The following is a 21814-nucleotide window of genomic DNA, read 5'->3' on the forward strand; positions in this document are numbered from 1 at the left end:
CCTCCCCCCCCAACAGACACCCTGTGAGGTAGATGAAGATATTGGATTTATATCCCGCCCTCCACTCCGAAGAGTCTCAGAGCGGCTCCCAATCTCCTTTACCTTCCTCCCCCACAACAACAAACACCCTGTGAGGTAGATGAAGATATTGGATTTATATCCCGCCCTCCACTCCGAAGAGTCTCAGAGCGGCTCCCAATCTCCTTTACCTTCCTCCCCCACAACAACAAACACCCTGTGAGGTAGATGAAGATATTGGATTTACATCCTGCCCTCCACTCCGAAGAGTCTCAGAGCGGCTCCCAATCTCCTTTACCTTCCTCCCCCACAACAACAAACACCCTGTGAGGTAGATGAAGATATTGGATTTATATCCCGCCCTCCACTCCGAAGAGTCTCAGAGCGGCTCCCAATCTCCTTTACCTTCCTCCCCCCCCAACAGACACCCTGTGAGGTAGATGAAGATATTGGATTAATATCCCGCCCTCCACTCCGAAGAGTCTCAGAGCGGCTCCCAATCTCCTTTACCTTCCTCCCCCACAACAGACACCCTGTGAGGTAGATGAAGGTATTGGATTTATATCCCACCCTCCACTCCGAAGAGTCTCAGAGCGGCTCCCAATCTCCTTTACCTTCCTCCCCCACAACAGACACCCTGTGAGGTGGGTGGGGCTGGAGAGGGCTCTCACAGCAGCTGCCCTTTCAAGGACAACCTCTGCCAGAACTATGGCTGACCCAAGGCCATCTCAGCAGGTGCAAGTGGAGGAGTGGGGAATCAAACCCGGTTCTCCCAGATAAGAGTCCACACACTTAACCACTATGGCTGACCCAAGGCCATTCCAGCAGGTGCAAATGGAGGAGTGGAAAATCAAACCCAGTTCTCCCAGATAAGAGTCCGCGCACTTTACCACAACACCAAACTGGTGAAATTTCGTAACCCAAGATGGGTAGCAGTGTTAGTTTGTCTTCAGCAGGAGAAAAGAGAAGCATCTTAAAGACAAACAAAATTGTTGTTGTTGTTTATTAGATTTATATTCCGCCCTCCCCGCCGAAGCAGGCTCAAGGTGGCTCACAACAGTGAAACAGTAAATTACAATAAAATATCAATTCACAATTACAACAATTAAGAGTATACAACAAGAAAACAGTTTGCTGCTAGTATCAAATTTTCGATGACATTTCATGCACTTAGGTATCCTTTTGTATTACTATATCGGCAGTTTAATTAAGAGGCTAGCCGGCAATTTAGTTAAAGGCTAGCTGAAAAAATGTTGCCTTGCAGGCCTTGTGGGAGGGCACGAGGAAGGGTGGAAGGGTAGGCGCTTTCGTGAGCTTTCAGATACCAACGTGAAGAAGTGACTCACGAAAGCTCAGCTACCTGGACTCTTGCTCTTTTCATAAACCAGACTCATCTTTCAGTGCATTCCTGCATCCCTCCTAGCCTTTCCATACTAAATGTTAAGAATAAGAGGTAAATGTCTTACATTTGTATAATTTATTCACAACTCATTTTGGATCTTTGCTGCCACATTTTTTTGGTAAATCAGCATACGCTAATTTACTTTTTTTGTTTTAGATTAGCATACACAAGGCCCAGGCTAGCCTTATCTCATCAGATCTGGGAAGCTAAGAACAGTCAGTATTTGAATGGAAGACCACCAAGGAAGTCCAGGGTCACTACGCAGAGGAGAGAAGAGATTGGATTTATATTCCTCCCTTTACTATCTGAAGGAGTCTCAGAGCGGCTTACAACCTCCTTTTCCTTCCTCTCCAGAGCCAGTTTGGTGTAGTGGTTAAGTGCGAGGACTCTTATCTGGGAGAACCAGGTTTGATTCCCCACTCCTCCACTTGCACCTGCTAGCATGGCCTTGGGTCAGCCATAGCTCTGGCAGAGATTGTCCTTGAAAGGGCAGCTGCTGTGAGAGCCCTCTCTAGCCCCATCCACCTCACAGGGTGTCTGTTGTGGGGGAGGAAGGTAAAGGAGATTGTGAGCCGCTCTGAGACTCTTCGGAGTGGAGGGCGGGATATAAATCCAATCTCTTCTTCTTATATTCTTCCCCACAACAGACACCCTGTAAGGTTGGTGGAGCTGAGAGAGCTCTGACAGAAACTGCTCTTGAACAGAACAGCTCTGTGAGAACTTCTGACTGACTCAAGGTCACATCAGCAGCTGCATGTGGAAGAGTGAGGAATCAAACCTGGTTCTCCCAGATAAGAGTCTGCACACTTAACCGCTACACCAAACCGGCTCTACACCAAGAGGCAGGCAACAGCAATCCGCCTCTGAAAGTCCCTTGTCTTGAAAACCCTACAGGGCTGTTGTAAATTGGCTGCTGCTTCACAGCATTCTACTTTGCCAGACACACTAAATCAGGGATGTTGAACTCATTTGTTATAAGTGCCAGATCTGACATAAATGAGACCTTGTTGGGCCAGGCCATGTCAGGTTGGGCCATGTGTGTAACTATTCAAGATTAGGTGGTAGAGATATAAATTTTATAAAGAACACAGAAAGACACAAATGTATTTTTTTTAAAACATGCTTAAAACATTAGCACTCCTTTATCTTAAAGATGCTTTCTTTGTATTTCTCCCATGGGATCCAGGGAACTGGGCAAATGAAGCTCTGGCTCTCTCCTTCCTTCCCTAGGGGATGTGGGGGGGAGAGGAACCTCAGCCAATAGAAGAGAGGCTTGGCTCAGTAGCTCTGCCGTGCAATTGAGAGAGCCTGCCAAAGCAAGCTATTCCTCCACCCTTCCTCTTCAAGGGAGGAGCCTCAGCCAATGGAGAAAAATCAAGGTTTTGCTCTGTAGTTCCTGCGCGATTGAGCAAGCCTGGCAAAGCAAGCTATTATGCAGAAGAAAGCAAGAAAGAAGGAGAAGGAAGCAGATGACAGCCAATTGCTCGGGGGCCTGACAGGAGCTCGCTGGGGGGATTCAGCCCCTGAACTGCATGTTTGACACCCCTGAACTAAATGTACACAGCGTGTCTCCACTTCCCGTCCATGGCTTGGACCCCACAAGAACTTTCCCCTCGTGCTCTTCTCCAGCCGCCAGAGATGCCTTCCTATGTTGCAATGCTCCCTTGCTCTGCCAGTAACACATTCAAGATCAAGTTTTTCATCGACAATGTACTCATGCGGAAGGGGCTGCCAGCAGAAAGAAAAGGAGAAATCCTTTTCCGAGGCCAGAGGGAAGGGCGAGGAAAATGATGCCATTGGATCAAAGCCTACGACTTCACAAGAACCCTTGGAGGTGGGCTGCTATTCCCATTTTGCAGACTGGGAACTGAAACAAAGGAAGCATTTTTTGCCCATGGCTTCACTAAATATTCACAGCTTGAGTTTTACTGGGGCTGGAAGGTTTGGTTGGGAGAACAAAAAAATCAACCCTACTAACTGATTTTAAAAATACTGATGAACAATGTACCCAATGTTATTTTTAAATGCTATTATTAATTCAAGCATTTATAAATCCATGGGTATCAGGGTGGCTTCTTAGAAAAGGACTGGCTCCTCCTCTCAGACAGGGAGGAATGTCTATGCAGGGATGCATTTTGCAATCACGAACACACACACAAAGATAAAGCAAGAACACTTCTTTTAGTATGAGATCTCTAAAAAAAGAAAAGGTAGAGTCCCCTGTGTAAGCACCAGTCGTTTCCGACTCTGGGGTGACGTCGCATCATGACATTTTCACAGCAGACTTTTTACAGGGTGGTTTGCCATTGCCTTCCCCAGCCATTTACACTTTCCCCACAACAAGCTGGGTACTCATTTTACCGACCTCGGAAGGATGGAAGGCTGAGTCAACCTTGAGCCAGTTACCTGGACCCAGCTTCCGCCGGGATCGAACTCAGGTCATGAACAGAGTTTGACTGCAGTACTGCAGCTTTACCACTCTGCGCCACAGGGCTCTCTATGAGATCTCTGGTTCCACTCAAATGCAAATTTAACCAACTCAGCCTCATCCAATCATAGAAACACAGGGACCCCGCAGGCCATCTAGCCCAACCCCTTGTTTAAATCAGGAAATTCACCACTACCTCCCCAGTGACCCCTGCTCTATGCCTAGAGGAAGGCAAAAAACCTCTAGAATCCCTGGGCCAGCCTGGCCTGGGGGAAAATTCCTTCCTGACCCCAAAATGGGGATCGGCATTACCCTGGAGCCATAAGAAAGGACCAAAAGAGCCAAGCACTGACTCATCCCTTCCTGCTCTCCTATTTGCCTACGTTCACTGAATCTGTCACAGTGCTGTCAGTTGGCCATCTAGCTTCTGCTTAAAAACCTCCAACGAAAAACCTCCAACGAAGGAGAGTCCATCACCTCCCAAGGAAACCTGTTCCACCAAGGAACCGCTTTGTCAGGAAAGTCTTCCTCATCCCAACAACTGAGCTTCCTTTTACCACAGGACAGCTTTTAAGTTGAACCTAACTAGTTGTTTTGGCTCATCTTGGAGGTCTCTTTTCCAGTATCTAACCCACCCTGACCACATTGAGCCTGGGAACCCTCGCCAAGGTCACAGGCAAAAGGCTGAAAGCCAAGATCACGAGCAAAACTCAGCCAAGGCAGAAAGCTTTCCCCCAGCCTCCCGCCACCGTCCACAATCCCAGCAGGATCAGATGGCAGCCCTAAAGAATGCGGCTCAGCCAACGCCTGCGATGAGAAACAAGGGATTAATTGTACCCTGGCTAGCTCAGCTGCTCACTTTCGTTCCCCATCTGACCTGCAAACTCTTACGCTGACCGGGTCAACTTTGAAAAAGCTCTTGGGCTTTTATGACTTTTTCTTTTTTGCACATCAGGAGCAGGCTCTGATTCTCCAGCATTACTGGACTAGGCAAAACACTTGAAAAAAGGAACCGTACACACACGCATATATTTAATAAGCCACTTCCTTGTACACCATCTCATACTTTATCCAGAAAAGCTCACCCTGTACAAATATTTCTACTCCCTCCCTGCTCAAGAAGTAGAGTTGGTTTTTTATACCCCACTTTTTTCTTCCCTGAGAAGTCTCAAAGTGGCTTATAATCACCTTCCCTTCCTGTGCCCATAGCAGGCACTGTGTGATGTAGCTGGGCCTGAGAGAGTCTTGAGCTAACTGAGACTGGCCCAAGACCACCTTGCAGGTTTCATGTGGAGGTGGTGTCAAGACCCAGATGGTGCTGTCACCACTCTGGAATTAGGGTCTCTTGGAAAGGCCCAAGCCCTTCAGCTCCCTTGCTTTGGACAAGAAAGGTGTGTAGACCAGGCAGAGAAACAAACAACGACAAAAAGCTTTATTTTAGACAGGAAAATCAATTAAGGGCAAGTGAACAGATAAGGGGCTTTAAAACTGTACAGTAACATGGGTGAAGGAAAAGAAACATAAGCTGTAATCACATGCTAAATAATGCAGTTTCAAGCCACGTTCAATGCACTTTAGAACTGGATTTTGCCAGTTCACACAGTAAAATCCAGTTGGAAAGTGCATTGAAAGTGGATTGAAACTGCATTATTTAGCATGTGTGATCACAGCAATAAAGTCCCTAACGTGACTAAACTGAACTGTTCTGGTCTGTTAGGCCCCAGGCCATGTTCTGCTCCTTCTCTCCCTCAGAGTGAGAGCGTTCCTCCTAAACAGCAGCCGTCTTTCCTGCTTGACCTCTCAGGAGGAAAGAACAGCGTCTCTCTCCTGAGAGAGCTTTTAAACAATTCCCCTCAGAGCCTACTTGGACACCGATTGGCTGAAACCAGCGCCAAGCATTCTGGGAATTGTAGGCTGTCTCTCCCTACTGTGACACAGGCCTCGCAGGCTCCCTAGGCCTCTGTCTCACAGCACAGATCAGGACAGGAGGAGTGCGGAATCAAACCTGGTTCTCCATATTAGGGTCCGCCACGTTTAACCACTACACCACGCTGGTGGAAAATGTCAACTGTGTGATGACACGTAATGATACTTGGCAGAGCCATAGCGCTATGGTAGAGCACTAGTTCAACACGCAGAAGGTCCCAAGTTCAATCCCCAGCATCTCCATTTAAACAATTTTTGTGCCTGAGACAGAATCATAGTTGGAAGGGACCCCCCCCCCCAAAGTCATCTAGTCCAACCCGCTCTCTGTATCAGCAGGATGCCTCGTGGGCCGAGGGTGGAGCATTTTTGAGCGACATATTTGGATCTGAGAGACCCAAGTTCAGATTCGCATCCTGCTATAGAAACTTGCTGGGTGACCCCAAGCTCTCGACCTAACCTACCTCACAGGGTTGTTGTGAGGATAAATGGGAGAAGAGAAGAATGTAAGCTGCTTTGGATCCCCCATTGGGAAAAAGGCAGAGTATAAATGAAGTCAGCAATTAGTATAATACAACAAGAGGCTGTCTGCTGAGGGGAGCTTGGTGGCCGAACCCAAGCTTTTCTTGAACAACGCATAAGAGCTTGTAAAATGAAATAAATTGTTAGATTAAGGAAACTGATATTGGATTGACCCAGAGAATCTGAAAAAACAATTGACAAAAACTTGATTTTCAGTCTTCTACAACATACTGATTGACTTAATGAAGCTGCATACTCATCTACTTAATTAAGCTAATTGTCCTCGAAGTGGAGTTTCATATCCTTTTTCTTTTCCTTTTAGTAAACTTTAGCATCTACTCACAAGTGTTGGGGTAATTTGAGAAAAATGACAAAAAATGATAAAATTGCACTTTCTTGATTTTCTTGCATTTTCTCTATGATGATTTTGGCTGCTATTTTATTCCTTTGTAGAGAACAAATGACTGTACTTAATAAAGGGCTATTTATTAATTTTGGCAGGTGACAGGATATAAGATGCCAAAAAAACCCACCCCATTTCTGAGGTTTACTTCGGGGATTTCTTGATCCACAAACCACGTTTTGATCCCAATAACAATCTTTGTTACGGTAATTAAAAAAAAAAAAACTTACTTGGATCTGTTTTTGCCAGTTTTCCCCTCAAGCAGTTTGTGCAGCAGGCCAAAGAGGTCGCGAACACAGAAGGACACCAACGTGTTGAACACTAAACAGCAGAAACAAGAGAAGAATTTCGTGGCTCTACCTGGTTACCTTGGAAACTGGAAACAATCTCCCTTCCCTGCAAGGCCTGTATCAATTATAGATCATAAACAAGGCTGCCTGTGTTCTAAACTGGAAATCAATGTTATCGGGTACAGAATTCCCACTACCTGGGGAGGAGGGGGGACCTCAGGTTTAAATTTAAAGAAATTAAGTTTCTAGACAGAGTACTCACTAGTTGCCAAGTGGGCCTCAGAATTCGCAGGAGGCCAAGAGGGTTATAAGGAACAGCCATTAGTGACAGCGTGATGTCACTTTCAGGGAAAACCTGGAATTGACATCATGCCTCTCTAGGAATTGCAGAAAACTCTGTGGTTTTACCATAAAGTTTCAGGTGATTCCTAGAGAGGCATGGCATGACTTCCAGGTATTTCCCAGAAGTATCATCACACTGCTGCCAATTTTTTTATTCTCCCACCAGCTGCCAGAGTGCCAGTGGGGCCTATGGCAAACCCTACTGTGTAGGCACAACATTCATATGTGCTCTCTCTCAGATTTCACACTGCGCAATATGATCCAAAAACTGTAGCTTCTTGTTCAACTGGCAGACGTTTGATGCTTTGCCTATGACTGGATGATCTATTAATAATTGTTCTCCTGTCCCAAAGAGATAATGCAGACAGATTAGGGTTGCCAGGTGAGGCTGACAAGAAGGCAGGGGACTTACCAGGAGGCTCTGGGAGAGGAAACTCCAAAGCAAGTTCCAGGTGAGCTGCTGTTGCATTTAAAGGGGCTGTGCTCCTTTTTAAACGCTTTCCCTCCATTGGAAATCATGGAAGATGGGGGCACTTTCTTTTGGGGCGCATAGAATTTTCTTGCATTTTCCTTGTTCAATCTTTTTGAAACTTGGGGGGTATTTTGAAGAGAGGCACCAGCAGCTATGCTGAAAATTTGGTGCCTCTACCTCAAAAAACAGCCCTTTCCCAAGCAATGTTCCCTCTAAGCTGCAGAGTCTTGTTAGCAAAAATTCTACTTTATGAGCTACTGGCATTAAAGCTGTGAGCTGCTGGCATTAAAGTGGTGAGCTACTGCACAAATTATTGCGCTCTGGAGTTATCCTTCCTGAGCTAAGACAAAAATGTGTGAGCTGGAGGCTAAATATCTGTGAGCAAGCTCACGCTAACTCAGTTTAGAGGGAACATTGCTCCTGAGCCCCAGATACCCTCAGATTGATTCTCCATTATATCCTCTGGGGACTGGTCTCCATAGAATATAATGGAGAACCCAGCAGATATATTCCCCACTGCTTTCTGATAGCCCTGAAGCAGGGGGATGGGCTCCACAACAGGGGGTCCTCTAACCCAAATTGGGGGCTGGTAGCCCTAAGACAGATTGGTCTTGGGTGGAGCTATTTCAGTCCTCAAGGGCAGAAGAAAGAGCCAAGAGTGCCCTTTCAGAAGCGCAGATCCCCAATGCACATTTAACTAACACAGCCAAGCAGCTGCCAGTTTTGTTTCACAAAATGGGCAAAGCAGAAGAGGAGCACCACTAGTTGAACCCCCACGGATGGAAATGCAAGTTAATTGGGGGGGGGGGGCGCAATGAAGTATGCTACCAACACTACACAGCTGAGCTACAAATACAGCTACAAATAAAGCAGAACCTTACGACGTATTTTGCCCCTCAACTGGACCATTAAAAAAACAAACAGGGACACAGAAAAGTAGCAGAACTAGCCGTGTTCTCGAGTTTTTCTCCCAGCTGAGCCAATTTCCAAAGGTGCAGGAAGTTTAAATCCTTGCCTGCAGTCTGAATCACAAAACCCAGCATGACTTGATTCTGCTGCACCCCTTGATGAGTGCTTTGTTACCTCTCTTCGAAAAGGTCTGCGCCCACAGAGGCAGCTCCGGTCCTCTCACCTGCGCTATCGGTGACTTTGAACTTGCCAGGTCCCGATCCTTCAGCGTCCCCCTTGGCTGTCACCACACAGGCTTTGAAACCCTGGGTGATATTGTGGAAGAGTCTGGGCGACAAGTTCTTCTGGAAGGGGAGGAAAAAAGAAGGCCAGAGTGACAACACTCTCTTCCCCACCCACAAAAAGCTAAAACGGGTGTGTCAAACTCATTTGTCATGAGGGCCGAATCTGACATAAATGAGACCTTGTTGGGCCAAGTAAAAAAAAAAGATTAGGTAGCAGAGATATAAACTTTATAAAGCACACAGACAAACCCAACTAAAGATTTTTTTAAAAAACCTTAAAATATAATTAAAACAATAGCACTCATTGGTCTCAAAGGTGCCTTCTTCTTAACTCTCCTATGGGATCCAGAGAACTGGGCAGAGGAAGCTTTGGCTCTTTCCTGCCTTCCCCAGGAGTGGGAAGAGCCTTAGTCAGGAAGAGAGGCTTGGTTCAGTAGCTCTGCTGTGCGATTGAGAGAGCCTGGCAAAGCAAGCTATCCCTCCTCCCCAAGGGAGGAGCCTCAGTCAGTGGAGAAAATAGAGGTTTTTGCTCTGCAGTTCCTGTGTGATTGAGCAAGCCTGGCAATGCAAGCTGTGATGCAGAAGGAAGCAAGAGAGAGGGAGAAGGAAGCAGATGACGGCCAGTCGCTCAGGGGCCTGATAGGAGCCCTCCTGGGACCTGATTCAGCCCTCAGGCCACGTTTGATACCCCTGAGCTAAAACATATTGGCATCTAATTGAAGAATGAAAAATCCAAGAACAATTAAGCTGCATAAGATAAAGCAATAAAAATGATCAGACCATATGCCCAACTTTTATGCTCTGGATCAGGAATCCCCAATATGATTGCCACAGCTCTGGGCACCATGTATAGTTCCTTCAGGTACCTGAAGAAGTGAGCAGTGACTCACAAAAGCGTCTCCCCTGCCACAAATTTTGTTAGTCTTTAAGAGGCTCCTGGACCCTTGCTTTCCTCTGCAGTTCCAGGCAGATTAACACGGCTACCCGTCTTGATCTGCCTTCTGGAGTGCAAGTTTTTAAATCGATAACAATCCTCCATCTCCCACCTTTGCAGAACTTTTCCAGTTCTCCACCATCTTCAAGTTTACAGTGATGAAGTCAACTTTCTTCCATTTGGCAGTCCCTTCTTCTTCTTCATCGTCGTCGTCGCTTGCTTCCTACAAAAGTTTTTAAAGAAAAATGTATTTGTTTACAAAAAGACACCAAAAAGTACATGCGAGGGCACCCGCTTTAAAACCAGGGAAAAACATTTTTCAAAGTGCTGGATCTGGGGTGCAGAAGAGACCACCGCACTGTGGAGCAGTCTTGCTTGGTAAAAATATATATATTTGGTTTTTACATTCACAATGAAGACTGCCCCTCTTCTGCTTACCACAAGACCAAAAATGCTTGATATTCTACTCCAGCGACGCCACAGTGCCTTCTTAGGACTCTTGAGAGGTGGCATATTTATCCCCTAAATCAGGGGTGTCACACTCATTTGGTATGAGGGTCGGATCTGACATAAATACAACCTTGTCGGGCTGGGCCATGTGTATCATAAAATGTAATGCCAGGTAGCAAAGAAATAAAACTTTATAAAAGACACAAACAAACACAATTAAAAGATTTTTTAAAAACTTAAAATAAAACATAAGCACTAGGTCTTCCCTTGGATCCAGGCAACTGGGCAAAGGAAGCTCTGGCTCTCTCCTTCCTCAGGGGATCAGGAGGGGGGAGGAGCCTCAGCCAACAGAAGGAAGGGAGGCTTGGCTCAGTAGCTCTGCTGTGTGACAGAGAGCTTGGCAAAGCAAGTTTTCCCTCCCCCCCCACCCTTCCTCCTCAAGGGAGGAGCCTCAGCCAATGGAGAAAATACAGGCTTTGCTCTGTAGCTCCTGTATGATTGAGCAAGCCTGGAAAAGCCAGCAGAAGGAAGCAAGAGAGAGGGAGAAGGAAGAAGATGACAGCCAATTGCTCAGGGGCCTGATAGGAGTCCTCTGGGGGCCTGATTCGGCTCCTGGGTCGCATGTTTGACATCCCTGCCCTAAATAATTACATAAATAATCCCTAACCAGGATACCCCAGGCAAATCCAATCTTGGAAGCTAAGCAGGGCAAGTATTTGGATGGAGACCTCCAGAGAATACCAGGGTTGGGAGGCAGAGACAGGTGATACAAGCCACCCCTCTGAACGTCCTCTACGTCCCAGTAGGAGTCACCAGAGGTCACCATGACTTCCAGGCAGAGGCACACACACAGTGCAAAAAAACTACCCAAAAATGCTGTATATGCGTACAATATAAACAGGAACAAGCCCAGAATCACCTAAAAGACCTACAAAATTTCCAGAGTATAAGATTTCGAGAGTCCAAGCTCCCTTCGTCAGATATCTGGGGAAGGCAGCTTCAGCTCTTGAAAGCTTCTACACTGGAAAACTTCACCAATTCTTTACGGTACCACCGGTCTTGAATCCTGCTCTTCTACTCCACCCAACATGGCTACTGACCAGAAGCATTCACCCATAGATGGTCTTGCATAAAAAAAATTCACACTACGCATTTTGACTAAAATGTCTTAAATATAAGTAAGTAAGTAAGTAAGGAAGGAAGGAAGGAAGGAAGGAAGGAAGGAAGGAAGGAAGGTAGGTAGGTAGGTAGGTAGGTAGGTAGATGGGGGAGAGGTGAAAAGAAAGCAACTTTAAATGCATTCTCCATTCTCTAGTTGGCTTGGCTTGGAGAAGTGATTTAAAGAGATAAATGCTTTCTCCAAACCTGCCAACAGGGTAGTGGTGGCTTTAAGAGCTGCATAATATGTGTGAAAGAGCCACATGACTCCTGAGTCGCAGTTTGGCCACCCCTCGGTTTAGCTGAACCCATGGTGGGAGTCAGATGTTTGAGAGCCGCAAGATGGGAGGGAGGAAAATGTTTCACCAGCAGTCCTCTGATGGAAATAATGGACAAAAAATCCTCAGAGGAAAGAAAACATTAAATGCTCTTTCACAAGGCAAAAGAGGAGACAGGCAGGCAAGCAGAGGTCTCTGTCACCATCCCCTGATGAGCCACTATTGGTCAAGGGTTCCTAACTAAGAAGAAGAGTTGGTTTTTATACCCTGCTTTTCACAACACACAGAAGTCTCAGAGTGACTTTGCCTTCCCTTCCCCACAACAGACACCCTGTGAAGTAGGTAGAAGAAGAGTTGGATTTATACCCTGCCCTTCACTCGGAGCAGCTTACAATCTCCTTCTCTTCACTCAGAAACCCTATCAGCAGTGTTCCCTCTAAGCTGAGTTAGCGTGAGCTAGCTCAGTTTTTAAGCTCATGCATTTTTCTCTTAGCTCAGGAAAAATGGCCCCAGAGCAAACTAATTTATGCAGCAGCTCCCAACTTTAATGCCAGTAGCTCACAAAGTAGAATTTTTGCTCACAAGACTCCGCAGCTTAGAGGGAGTATTGCCTGTGAGGTAGGTGGGGCTGAGAGAGCTCTGACAGAAACTGCTCTTGAGAGAACAGCTCTGAGAGAACTTGGGGCTGGCCCATAGTCACCCAGCTGGCTGCATGTGGAGGAGGAGGGGGGGAATGAAATCCTGTTCTTCAGATCAGAGTCCACCGTTCCTAACCATTACACCAAAGCGACTCTCAACTACCAAACTGGCTCTCAACTAAGCAACTTTAGGTCTTGCAGTTCTGCAACAGAAAGCTTTAGAGGGGTGAAACAAATGCTGTGATTGTCGGTAAGAACCAGAACAGAATCCAAAGCCAGGGAACAACCTGTGCTTCTCCAGAGCCAAAACACCAGTTCCTATTAAGTGCATTTCTCTTTCACAAGTAAGGAATCCCTAAGAACCAGCCTGTGACCATACCTCCAATTTATCAGGCAACACGTGAAGTCCATTCTCCTCATCTGAGCTGTCGGAGTCATCAAAATTGAGCAGCTTCTGGTCATTTTCTTGCAAGAATTTGTAAAATTCTGGATCTCGTTCCTTCAGCCGTGAGAGCTGGTTTTTGTGTTCGGATGCTTTGCCCTTCTTTGGTATCCTGAAGGGGGAGGATATTTTTTTAAAAAACTACATGAGAATGAATTGTTTCCACAGTTTCTACTGTCACAGATGAAGAAGAAGAAGATATTGGATTTTTATCCCGCCCTCCACTCCGAAGAGTCTCAGAGCGGCTCACAATCTCCTTTCCCTTCCTCCCCCCCCCCCACAACAGACACCCTGTGAGGTAGATGAAGATACTGGATTTATATCCCGCCCTCCACTCTGAAGAGTCTCAGAGTGGCTCACAATCTCCTTTACCTCCCCCCCCTCAACAGACACCCTGTGAGGTGGGTGGGGCTGGAGAGGGCTCTCCCAGCAGCTGCCCTTTCAAGGACAATCGCTGCCAGAGCTATGGCTGACCCAAGACCATGCTAGCAGGTGCAAGTGGAGGAGTGGAGAATCAAACCCGGTTCTCCCAGATAAGAGTCCGCGCACTTAACCACTACACCAAACTGGCTCTCCACAGAACCCTAGTCCAATTGACTTGAAGAAGCTCCAGACAACAGCCCTGGTTATTCTGTGCACTGCAAAGGGCTGGTAATGGGCCCTGGATCGGGATAGAACATCTGCTCTGCATGCAAAACTTCCAAAGTTCAATCCCTGCCATCTCCAGTTGAAAGAGTCATATAGGAAGGGATGCAAAAGACCCCCTGCCTGAGACCATGGAGACCTGCTGCCAGGCACAATAGACAGTAGAAGAAGAACATATTGGATTTGTATCCCACCCTATGCTCCAAATCTCAGAGCGGCTCACAATCTTCTTTATCTTCCTCCCCCACAACAGACACCCTGTAAAGTGGGTGTGGCTGAGAGACCTCTGACAGAAGCTGCCCTTTCAAGGGCAACTCTTGCGAGACCTATGGCTGACCCAAGGCCATTCCAGCAGCTGCAAGCGGAGGAGTGGGGAATCAAATCTGGTTCTTCCAGATAGAAGTCCGCACACTTAACCACTACATCAAACTGGCTCCAAATTGACCTTGACAGATCAATGGGTTTACTCAGGATGAGATGGAGTCCTATGCGTTTATGTTCTAAAGCGCCTAACTAGTTCATGCAAAGTGCAGGACAAGGGTGTTGGGTTTCTTGGTATGGTCAGGCGCTCAAGTCACTGCAGCAACGATATTGGCATGCCACTTTTGGCCCTATGGCATGCCACTTTTGGCTCTTCCAAGCAGTGTTTGCCAAGGTAGCACCTGCCCCATGTTTCAAGGAAGAAGAAGAAAATAAGGGAGAAGTGAAGGAGAAGAAGAGGAGGATGAGACTATGGAGGAGGAGGAGGAAGAGAAGATTGGATTTATACCCTGCCCTTCACTACCCGAATGAGTGGCTTACAATCTCCTTTCCCTTCCCCTCCCGCAACAGACACCCTGTGAGGTAGGCGGGGCTGAGAGAGCTCTGGCTGAGAACTTGTGACTGACTCAAGTTCACTCCAGCAAGTGCATGTGGAGAAGTGGGGAATCAAACCTGGTTCTCCCAGACAAGAGTCGGCGCACTTAACCACTAGACCAAACTGGCTCTCAAATGGAAGTGGTCAAGGCCCTTGGCCAGGGGCATTTGTGACTGGCAGTCAGTTTCCACTTTGAACAGGTTCCACTGGAGGACCAGGATGTCAAGAACTCCCAAGCCAGGGGATCCTTGGTATGGTAGGCAGGGCTCAAAATTACACCACCAACCTGGAAGGTTGCGCAGCCTTCCCATCAGCCCACTAGTGTACCCTAAAATCAGACGCCAGCAGGCAGACTTCTGATTTTTCTGGGGTTAAACCAGAAAGTAGACTCTGCAAGGTTAGACCATTGCAGAATGAATTTCTATGAACTAATTTCCAGTGGGTGGAGGCTTGAAGTCTAAGGTATAGAATCTATATTGCAATGCTTGAAGCACAGAACACCCAGTATAATCAAAACATATTTATTAAAGAGTGCAGACTAATGCCCCTGTATAAATCGATGGTGCAGCCTCATTTGGAATACTGTGTACAATTCTGTTCACCACAACTCAAAAAAAGATATTACAGCAATGGAAAAAGTGCCAAAAAGGGCAACTAGAATGATTAAAGGGTTGGAACACTTTCCCTATGAAGGAAGGCTAAAACACTTGGGGCTCTTTAGCCTGGAGAAATGTCGAATGTGGGGTAACATGATAGAGGCATACAAGATTATGCATGGGATAGAGAAGGCCGAGAAAGAACTACTTTTCTCTCTTTCTCACAATACGAGAACTCATGGACATTCAATGAAATTGCTGAGCAGTTGGGTTAGAATGGATAAAAGGAAGTCCTTCTTCACCTAAAGGGTGATTAACACATGAAATTCACTGCCACAGGAGGTGGCGGTGGCTACAGGCATAGCCAGCTTCAAGAGGGGATTGGATAAACATCTGGAGCAGAGGCCCATCAGTGACTATTAGCCACAAGGTATAGTTGGAACTCTATCTGGGGCAGTGATGCTCTGTATTCTTGGTGGTTGGGGGGGCCCACAGTGGAAGGTCTTCTAGTGTCCTGGCCCCACTGATGGACCTCTTGATGGCACCTGGGTTTTTGGCCACTATGTGACACAGAGTGTTGGTCTGTACGGGCCATTGGCCTGATCCAACATGGCTTCTCTTATGTTCTTAACGAAAGCTTACATTCCGAATAAAACTTCGTTGTTCTTAAAGGTGCTACTCTACTCCTACTTTGTTCTCACTAGTCAGTAAGACATTAATTCAAAGTTACCTTTCTCAGTGGAACTTAATCAGCGTTTCAAGACTCTTTGTCCAACAAGAATGACCAGGGAGCGCCTGGTACCTTCCGAAGTCAGCTCACCATACCTCCTGTTTTAATATCTAAGATCTGAGAGGGCAGAGGGCCCTTCTCTCCAATCAAAAATCAGACCAGTGATGTTATGTCAACATGGACCTCTCATAACAAGATGGTTCAGCAGAAAAGCAGTTTTAAGACAGGACGCTTCTCTCTGTAGCGTAGATCAAGCATCAAAAGAAGCAAGGTGTACATGAGCCCCACAAACCTTCCAGGTGACCATATGGGTTACTCCTTGATACTGTTATTCTTAGCTCCCCTTCCTGATGTTTGACTGGTTTTTATAACTGAAACGCTATGTAAATTTGCCGTGCTGTACTTTTTATTTCTATGCCAATAAAGGTATTTGGACTGGATACTGTTATTCAAAGCACCAAGTCATATACTAAACCCATCTTCCACTATATTTTAATGTATATTTTTTTTCCTAATGGCATACTAGAATGACGTATATATTTATTGCATGTTAAAAGGTAAACTAGTTGGACAGGAAAAACTTCCGGGAAAGAAATGCCCTCATTTTGACCCAGGCTTCTTAGCAATAGAATAACTAACAGACATTCTCACGTTCTGACGTTACTGTTTTATTGGTTTCCCAGGCCAATGCAACCCAGATCAAAGGTTTTCTGAATTTGTTAATTTTACTATTCTGCTATTGGATTTTAACTTCGTACCACTTTGCATTCTAAACCCCACAAGTTATATGTAGCTCTGCTTACTGTACCTCATTCCTCGTCTGAAGAAGCGTGCACGCACACGAAAGCTTACATTGTGAATAAAAGTTCGTTGGTCTTAAAGGTACTACTTGACTCCGGTTTTGTTCTACTCCTTCACATCAACACGGCTGCCCACCTGGCTCTATCTACAAGTCAGGCGTGTCAACTTTTCTCACAATGAAAGCCCAGATGTCTCCCTTTGATCTGTCCCCCATGTTTCTGACCTAAGTTCTGATACGAAGCTTGAACCGAAATTTAATTCTATGTTATACGAAAGAACAAGAAATTTGTCTAGAGGTCTCTTTTCTTGACACAGGTAGACTGAGAGCTTGCTTAAGGGGTAGACTTCTTTCCAGGGATGGAAGCCTATGTGGATCTTTTGGCTTGATGGTAACGCAAACACAGCTCTCTGTGGCTCGTGGAGTGAATGCTCCTACTCTCAAAGAATAAGGCTCGAATGATCTACTCCAGCTTCCATACTTAGCTCCCCAGATTCAACACACTGACAAAGGCCCCCTTCATATTACCATTCTAAGCCAGATGTTCTCAATTGTTGGACCAATCCCAAGGAAAGCGATACAGGATTTCATACAGCAATTTTGAGTCCATTAATGAACTGCCTCTGAAGCTACCTGGCCATTTCCACCACCACCCCCCTCCAACTTTTCACCATGCAATATTTCTCAAACTTTTTTTGAACAGTCTAAGAGTTGAGCGCTATAGCACTAGACCAATATAGCATTTTTCAATGCGAATCTATGTTGCTGCTGTAGCACTGGTGTGCTATATTGGTTTAGCGCAGGGGTGGCCAAGCTGTGGCTCAGGAGCTACATGTGGCTCTTTCACATTGTGTGGCTCTCGAAGTCCCCGCTGCCCCCCATCAGACAGCTTGGAGAAGGCACTTGTCTCTTTAAATCATTTCTCCAAGCCAAGCCAACTGGCAGCTTGGAAAATGCATTTAAAGTTAAAGTTGCCTTCTTTCCACCTCCCCCCCCATGTATTTGCTTTCTTTCTGGCTCTCAAACATCTGACATTCATGTCTTGCAGCTCTCAAACCTCAGATGCTTATTCTACGTGGCTCTTAAGTTAAGCAAGCTTGGCCACCCCTGGTTCAGCACTATTCCACTCAATTCAGAATGTCTGAGGAAGATCGTACAGTGAAAAAGAGTGAGTGGGGGGGGGGATTGTGGCACTATTAGAAGCACTGCAGACATTTTAAACAGAACACTACAGTGATTCAAAAATGCAAAGATTAGTTGAAAATGGAAGAAAGCAGCATAACTCAAGAATACCTTTGCTAACTAGATGCAAGCAACTTCGTATGAGAAGATAAATAAAACCTGTTAGCAGCCAGTTGCTAAAAAAGTTGTGTTTGAAATGGCACAAAAAACCTGTTAGCAATCGGAAATGGATTACAAAGGCTGTCTGAAAGGGGCCAAATATTCCAGAAACAATATTGCAATTTCCTCTTCTATTTGGAAGGATGGAAAGACTGAAACCCTTTTCCTCCTGGCAAGGTTCCTAATGCCCTTTTTAAAGTAGCTGCACGACAGAAACAGCTAGTAAAGTTTCCCTTCTACCACTGCATACTAGAAATTCATCCACCCTGAGCCTGCCTTTGGTGGGGAGGGCAGGATATAAATTAAATTAATAAATAATAAATTTTGCTGCAACAGGCTAAGGCAGCTTCCCTTCTGGAAGGATCTTGAACTTTCTGTCTGTCACAATACCTTTCAAAGGTCCAAGATCAGAAACGAGTTTTGAAGCAACAGCTGCAAGAAACACTGAGAAAGAAGGTTTCAAAGTTGCTGCCTGAGTCAACTTTTTAAGGAATTATTTGCCCAGATGGCCTCTGGGGTGTTTTTGGGGATGCACTTTTGGCCCAAGAACCAGAATTCATAATTGCCAGCTTGGCTGCTGTAAAAAAAACTCCACAAGGAATTAAATAACTACAACCTGGTCTCATATTTTCTCATTTGTGGGTGAAATGGTGGTGTCTCAGCTCCAAGCATTTCCAGACAACAATTGTGACTTGTTTCTGTGAGGTCTGGGGAATGAAACCAATGATCTATGCTAGGCAATGAACAGGAGACCACATCCATTTTGGACCTCCTGAGGATTCTATCCGCCATGCTAGCCGTCCAGACCACCTAGCAGGGATGGGACTGGAATCAGATCCACAGCAACACAAGTAATCATGGATGGTCAAAGCTGTTTCTGAACAAAGTTCACCTGCAATTACTGACCTCACTCAGCAGCCAGGGAATCCCAAAGTGACTCAGAACACAGTGTGAAAGCCACACAGAAGAAGATATTGGATTTATATCCCGCCCTCCGCTCCGAATCTCAGAGCGGCTCACAATCTCCTTTATCTTCCTCCCCCACAACAGACACCTTGTGAGGTGGGTGGGGCTGAGAGAGCTCTCACAGAAGGTGCCCTTTCAAGGCTCAGAGTGGCCTACAATCTCCTTTCCCTTCTTCCCCCACAACAGACACCCTGTGAGGTGGGTGGGGCTGAGAGAGCTCTCACAGCAGCTGCCCTTTCAAGGCCATTCCAGCAGCTGCAAATGGAGGAGCGGAGAATCAAACCCAGTTCTTCCAAATAAGAGTCCGCACACTTAAAAGGTAGTCCCCCGTGCAAGCACCAGTCGTTTCCGACTCTGGGGTGATGTTGCATTACGACGTTTTCACAGCAGATTTTTTTTTATGGGGTGGTTTGCCATTGCCTTCCGCAGTCATCTACACTTTTCCTCCAGCAAGCTGGGTACTCATTTTACCAACCTCGGAAGGATGGAAGGCTGAGTCAACCTGGAGCCGGCTACCTAAACTCAGCTTCTTCCAGAATCAAACTCAGGTCGTGAGCTGAGAGCTCAGACTGCAGGACTGCAGTTTTACCACTCTGCGCCGCACACTCTTCCACACACTTAACCACTACACCAAACACTCCCTAGTGACCTTTTCCTTCTCTTACTTTTCTGCAGATTTAGATTTAAGCGCTGTCTTCTGCTTGCTGCTGGCGGACTTTCCCTTCTGACTTTGCTTTCTTCCTGTATCTTCTTCACCAGAATCCACAGCATCTCCCGAATCCCCATCCACTTCGGAATCAATCCCAGAGGTAAGGAATTCATCAACGCTCAGTTCAGCCAGTTTTCTGGTTCCAGTCAGGGAGAGAAACAAACAAGACAGATTTAGGGAGCTGCTGATGTAATAGCTGGAAAGAAAATCAGTTAAAATACACAAGATGTTCCAAAGGAGTCAATTTTTTTATTGTGCAATCCAAGAATTTCAAACTGCTTCATTCATTACCTTCTATCAAAACCAACATTCTAAAAAAATCATTTTTAGACATCCTGAATCCATTTCCTCAGTATCAAGCTCTTTGCATGGCCAAATAATTATTCCAAGTTTCTTGATTCAGGATCATCTCTCCCTAAAGACTTCAATACTATTAAAAGACACTGCACATCACTTAGGTTAATCTAGTTAAGTTCCAGCTTGGATGTTTTCACCTCTAGGGATGTTCTACCCTCTGGTCCATAACACCTGGGCCGATTTTGCACTCACCTTATTCCACCCTCACGTCCGTCTTCTCCGCACAGCGTCCTCCCAACTTCCCACTATTTGCATCGGGGTTGCAGCAAACATCGCAGTTTTCACGCAGCAAACAGAAACTGATTTTTAGCGGTTTCTGTTTGCCACGCAAAAACCGCAATATTTGCTGCAGCCCCAGTGCAAACAGTGGGAAATCGAGAGGACGCCACATGGAGAAGACGGACGTGAGAGCGGCATAAGGGTGGGTACAAAATCGGTCCTGATCTTTAGAACTCTCACTCTCTTTAAGCATCTACAAATCTCTTTAAGATTGCTAGTCCCAAATCCATCCCCAAACCAAGACCACAAAAGTCCCCACAAGTTTTCCAAATAATCAGCAGAAATTTATTTCTAGTCACTAGATTTTCCGATTACATGAATTACATTACTTGGGGGGGGGGGGGAGAAAGTGATGCTAATTTCACACACACAGAGAGTAAATTCAAGACATTTAAAGATCCCTTCAGTCATAAGTCAGAGGCAGCATACATCTATATCTGCACATGAATGTCAGACGTTTGAAAGCCGCAAGAAGGGAGGGAAGGAAAGTAAATGTTTATGTTTACGTAAGCTATGTTTACATGTATATTAAGAATGTAGCACCATTAATTTATACTGTAATTTAAATTTTAATCTAATCGCTGTTTTTAGGAAATGTATTTTAATGGTTATGTTGCATTTATTGTTATATCATGGTGTGACCCACCATGTCCTGTAAGCCACCCTGAGCCTGTTTCAGCGGGGAGGGCGGGGTATAAATAAACATTTATTATTATTATTAAATAGATGGGGAGAGAGAGGTGGAAAGAAAGCAACTTTAAATATATTCTCCAAGCTGCTGGCCGGCAGGGAGAAGCGATTTAAAGGAAAAATGGGGTCTCCAAACCATCCAACAGGGTGGTGGGGGCTTCACACAATATGTGTGAAAGAGCCACAGTTTGGCCACCCCTGTATATTTCTCTTAAGTTCTATGTTCTAAGCTGTGATAAAGAGCAGTCACTCATTAACTCAAGGAAGCCCTGCTCAGCTGGCCAGGGTCTTGCACTACCCACTGCTCATTTTAAGATTACAGCATTTATATTCCGCTCAGGATGTTAACTGCTCTGCTCAGTGGGTCGGAAAAATCCGAGGGAATTTTTGTTACCCTCTGAAACTATCAGGATGGATTGATGTTTCGGCTATATTGCCGCATTTTGTCTGTGTCTTTTACTGTTCTATCCACTTTTCTTGCTCTAATATATTAGCTGGATACATTAATGGGTTTTTTTAATTTTATTTTATTTTACTGTGCACTGTGGGGGAGGGCTTTTAAAAGCCATGCATTCTTATGTGAAAGCGACTTACACTAAAATAAGGCATCTTGCCATTTGGATTGGGATCCTGGTAGAATACCCTCATCCCGCCACACCAAGTTGTGGAAGAACTTTAATAAACACACTGCTAGGAAATCCTATCACCATAAATGTTCCGAGGTATCTACTGGGGGAGGGGGGGGGCACCAGTCCTGCTTTACATTTAAAACGCTGTCTATTTAACATCATCACAGAGGTCTAAACCCTAAATCAAGAGCACATTCGCAGAGTTTCTTACACTCTCACATAATAACATACAGTGCTATGCAAAGACATTCCATTTGTTCAAATAAATCCTACTGAACCCAGCGAGATTTCTTCCCAGGTCCCATGCACCGGATTACATAACCC

The 21814-nt window shown here is 45.6% G+C and overlaps 1 protein-coding gene across 1 annotated transcript in view; it reads right to left on the reverse strand.

Annotated features, from left to right (window-relative positions):
* The window catches only part of NOC2L (NOC2 like nucleolar associated transcriptional repressor), a 107444-nt gene extending 85630 nt beyond the window's left edge, over positions 1-21814 (reverse strand). The window contains exons 1-6 of the mRNA XM_060259440.1: positions 21702-21814; positions 19492-19671; positions 12831-13005; positions 10040-10150; positions 8933-9053; positions 6927-7017 (exon numbers count right to left, since the gene is read on the reverse strand). Coding sequence (XP_060115423.1) covers positions 6927-7017; positions 8933-9053; positions 10040-10150; positions 12831-13005; positions 19492-19671; positions 21702-21739 — 716 coding nt within the window. The 5' untranslated portion in view covers positions 21740-21814. The remainder of the gene's footprint in view (positions 1-6926; positions 7018-8932; positions 9054-10039; positions 10151-12830; positions 13006-19491; positions 19672-21701) is intronic.

Source organism: Heteronotia binoei, chromosome 18 (genome assembly GCF_032191835.1).
Source record: "Heteronotia binoei isolate CCM8104 ecotype False Entrance Well chromosome 18, APGP_CSIRO_Hbin_v1, whole genome shotgun sequence".
NCBI lineage: Eukaryota > Metazoa > Chordata > Lepidosauria > Squamata > Gekkonidae > Heteronotia > Heteronotia binoei.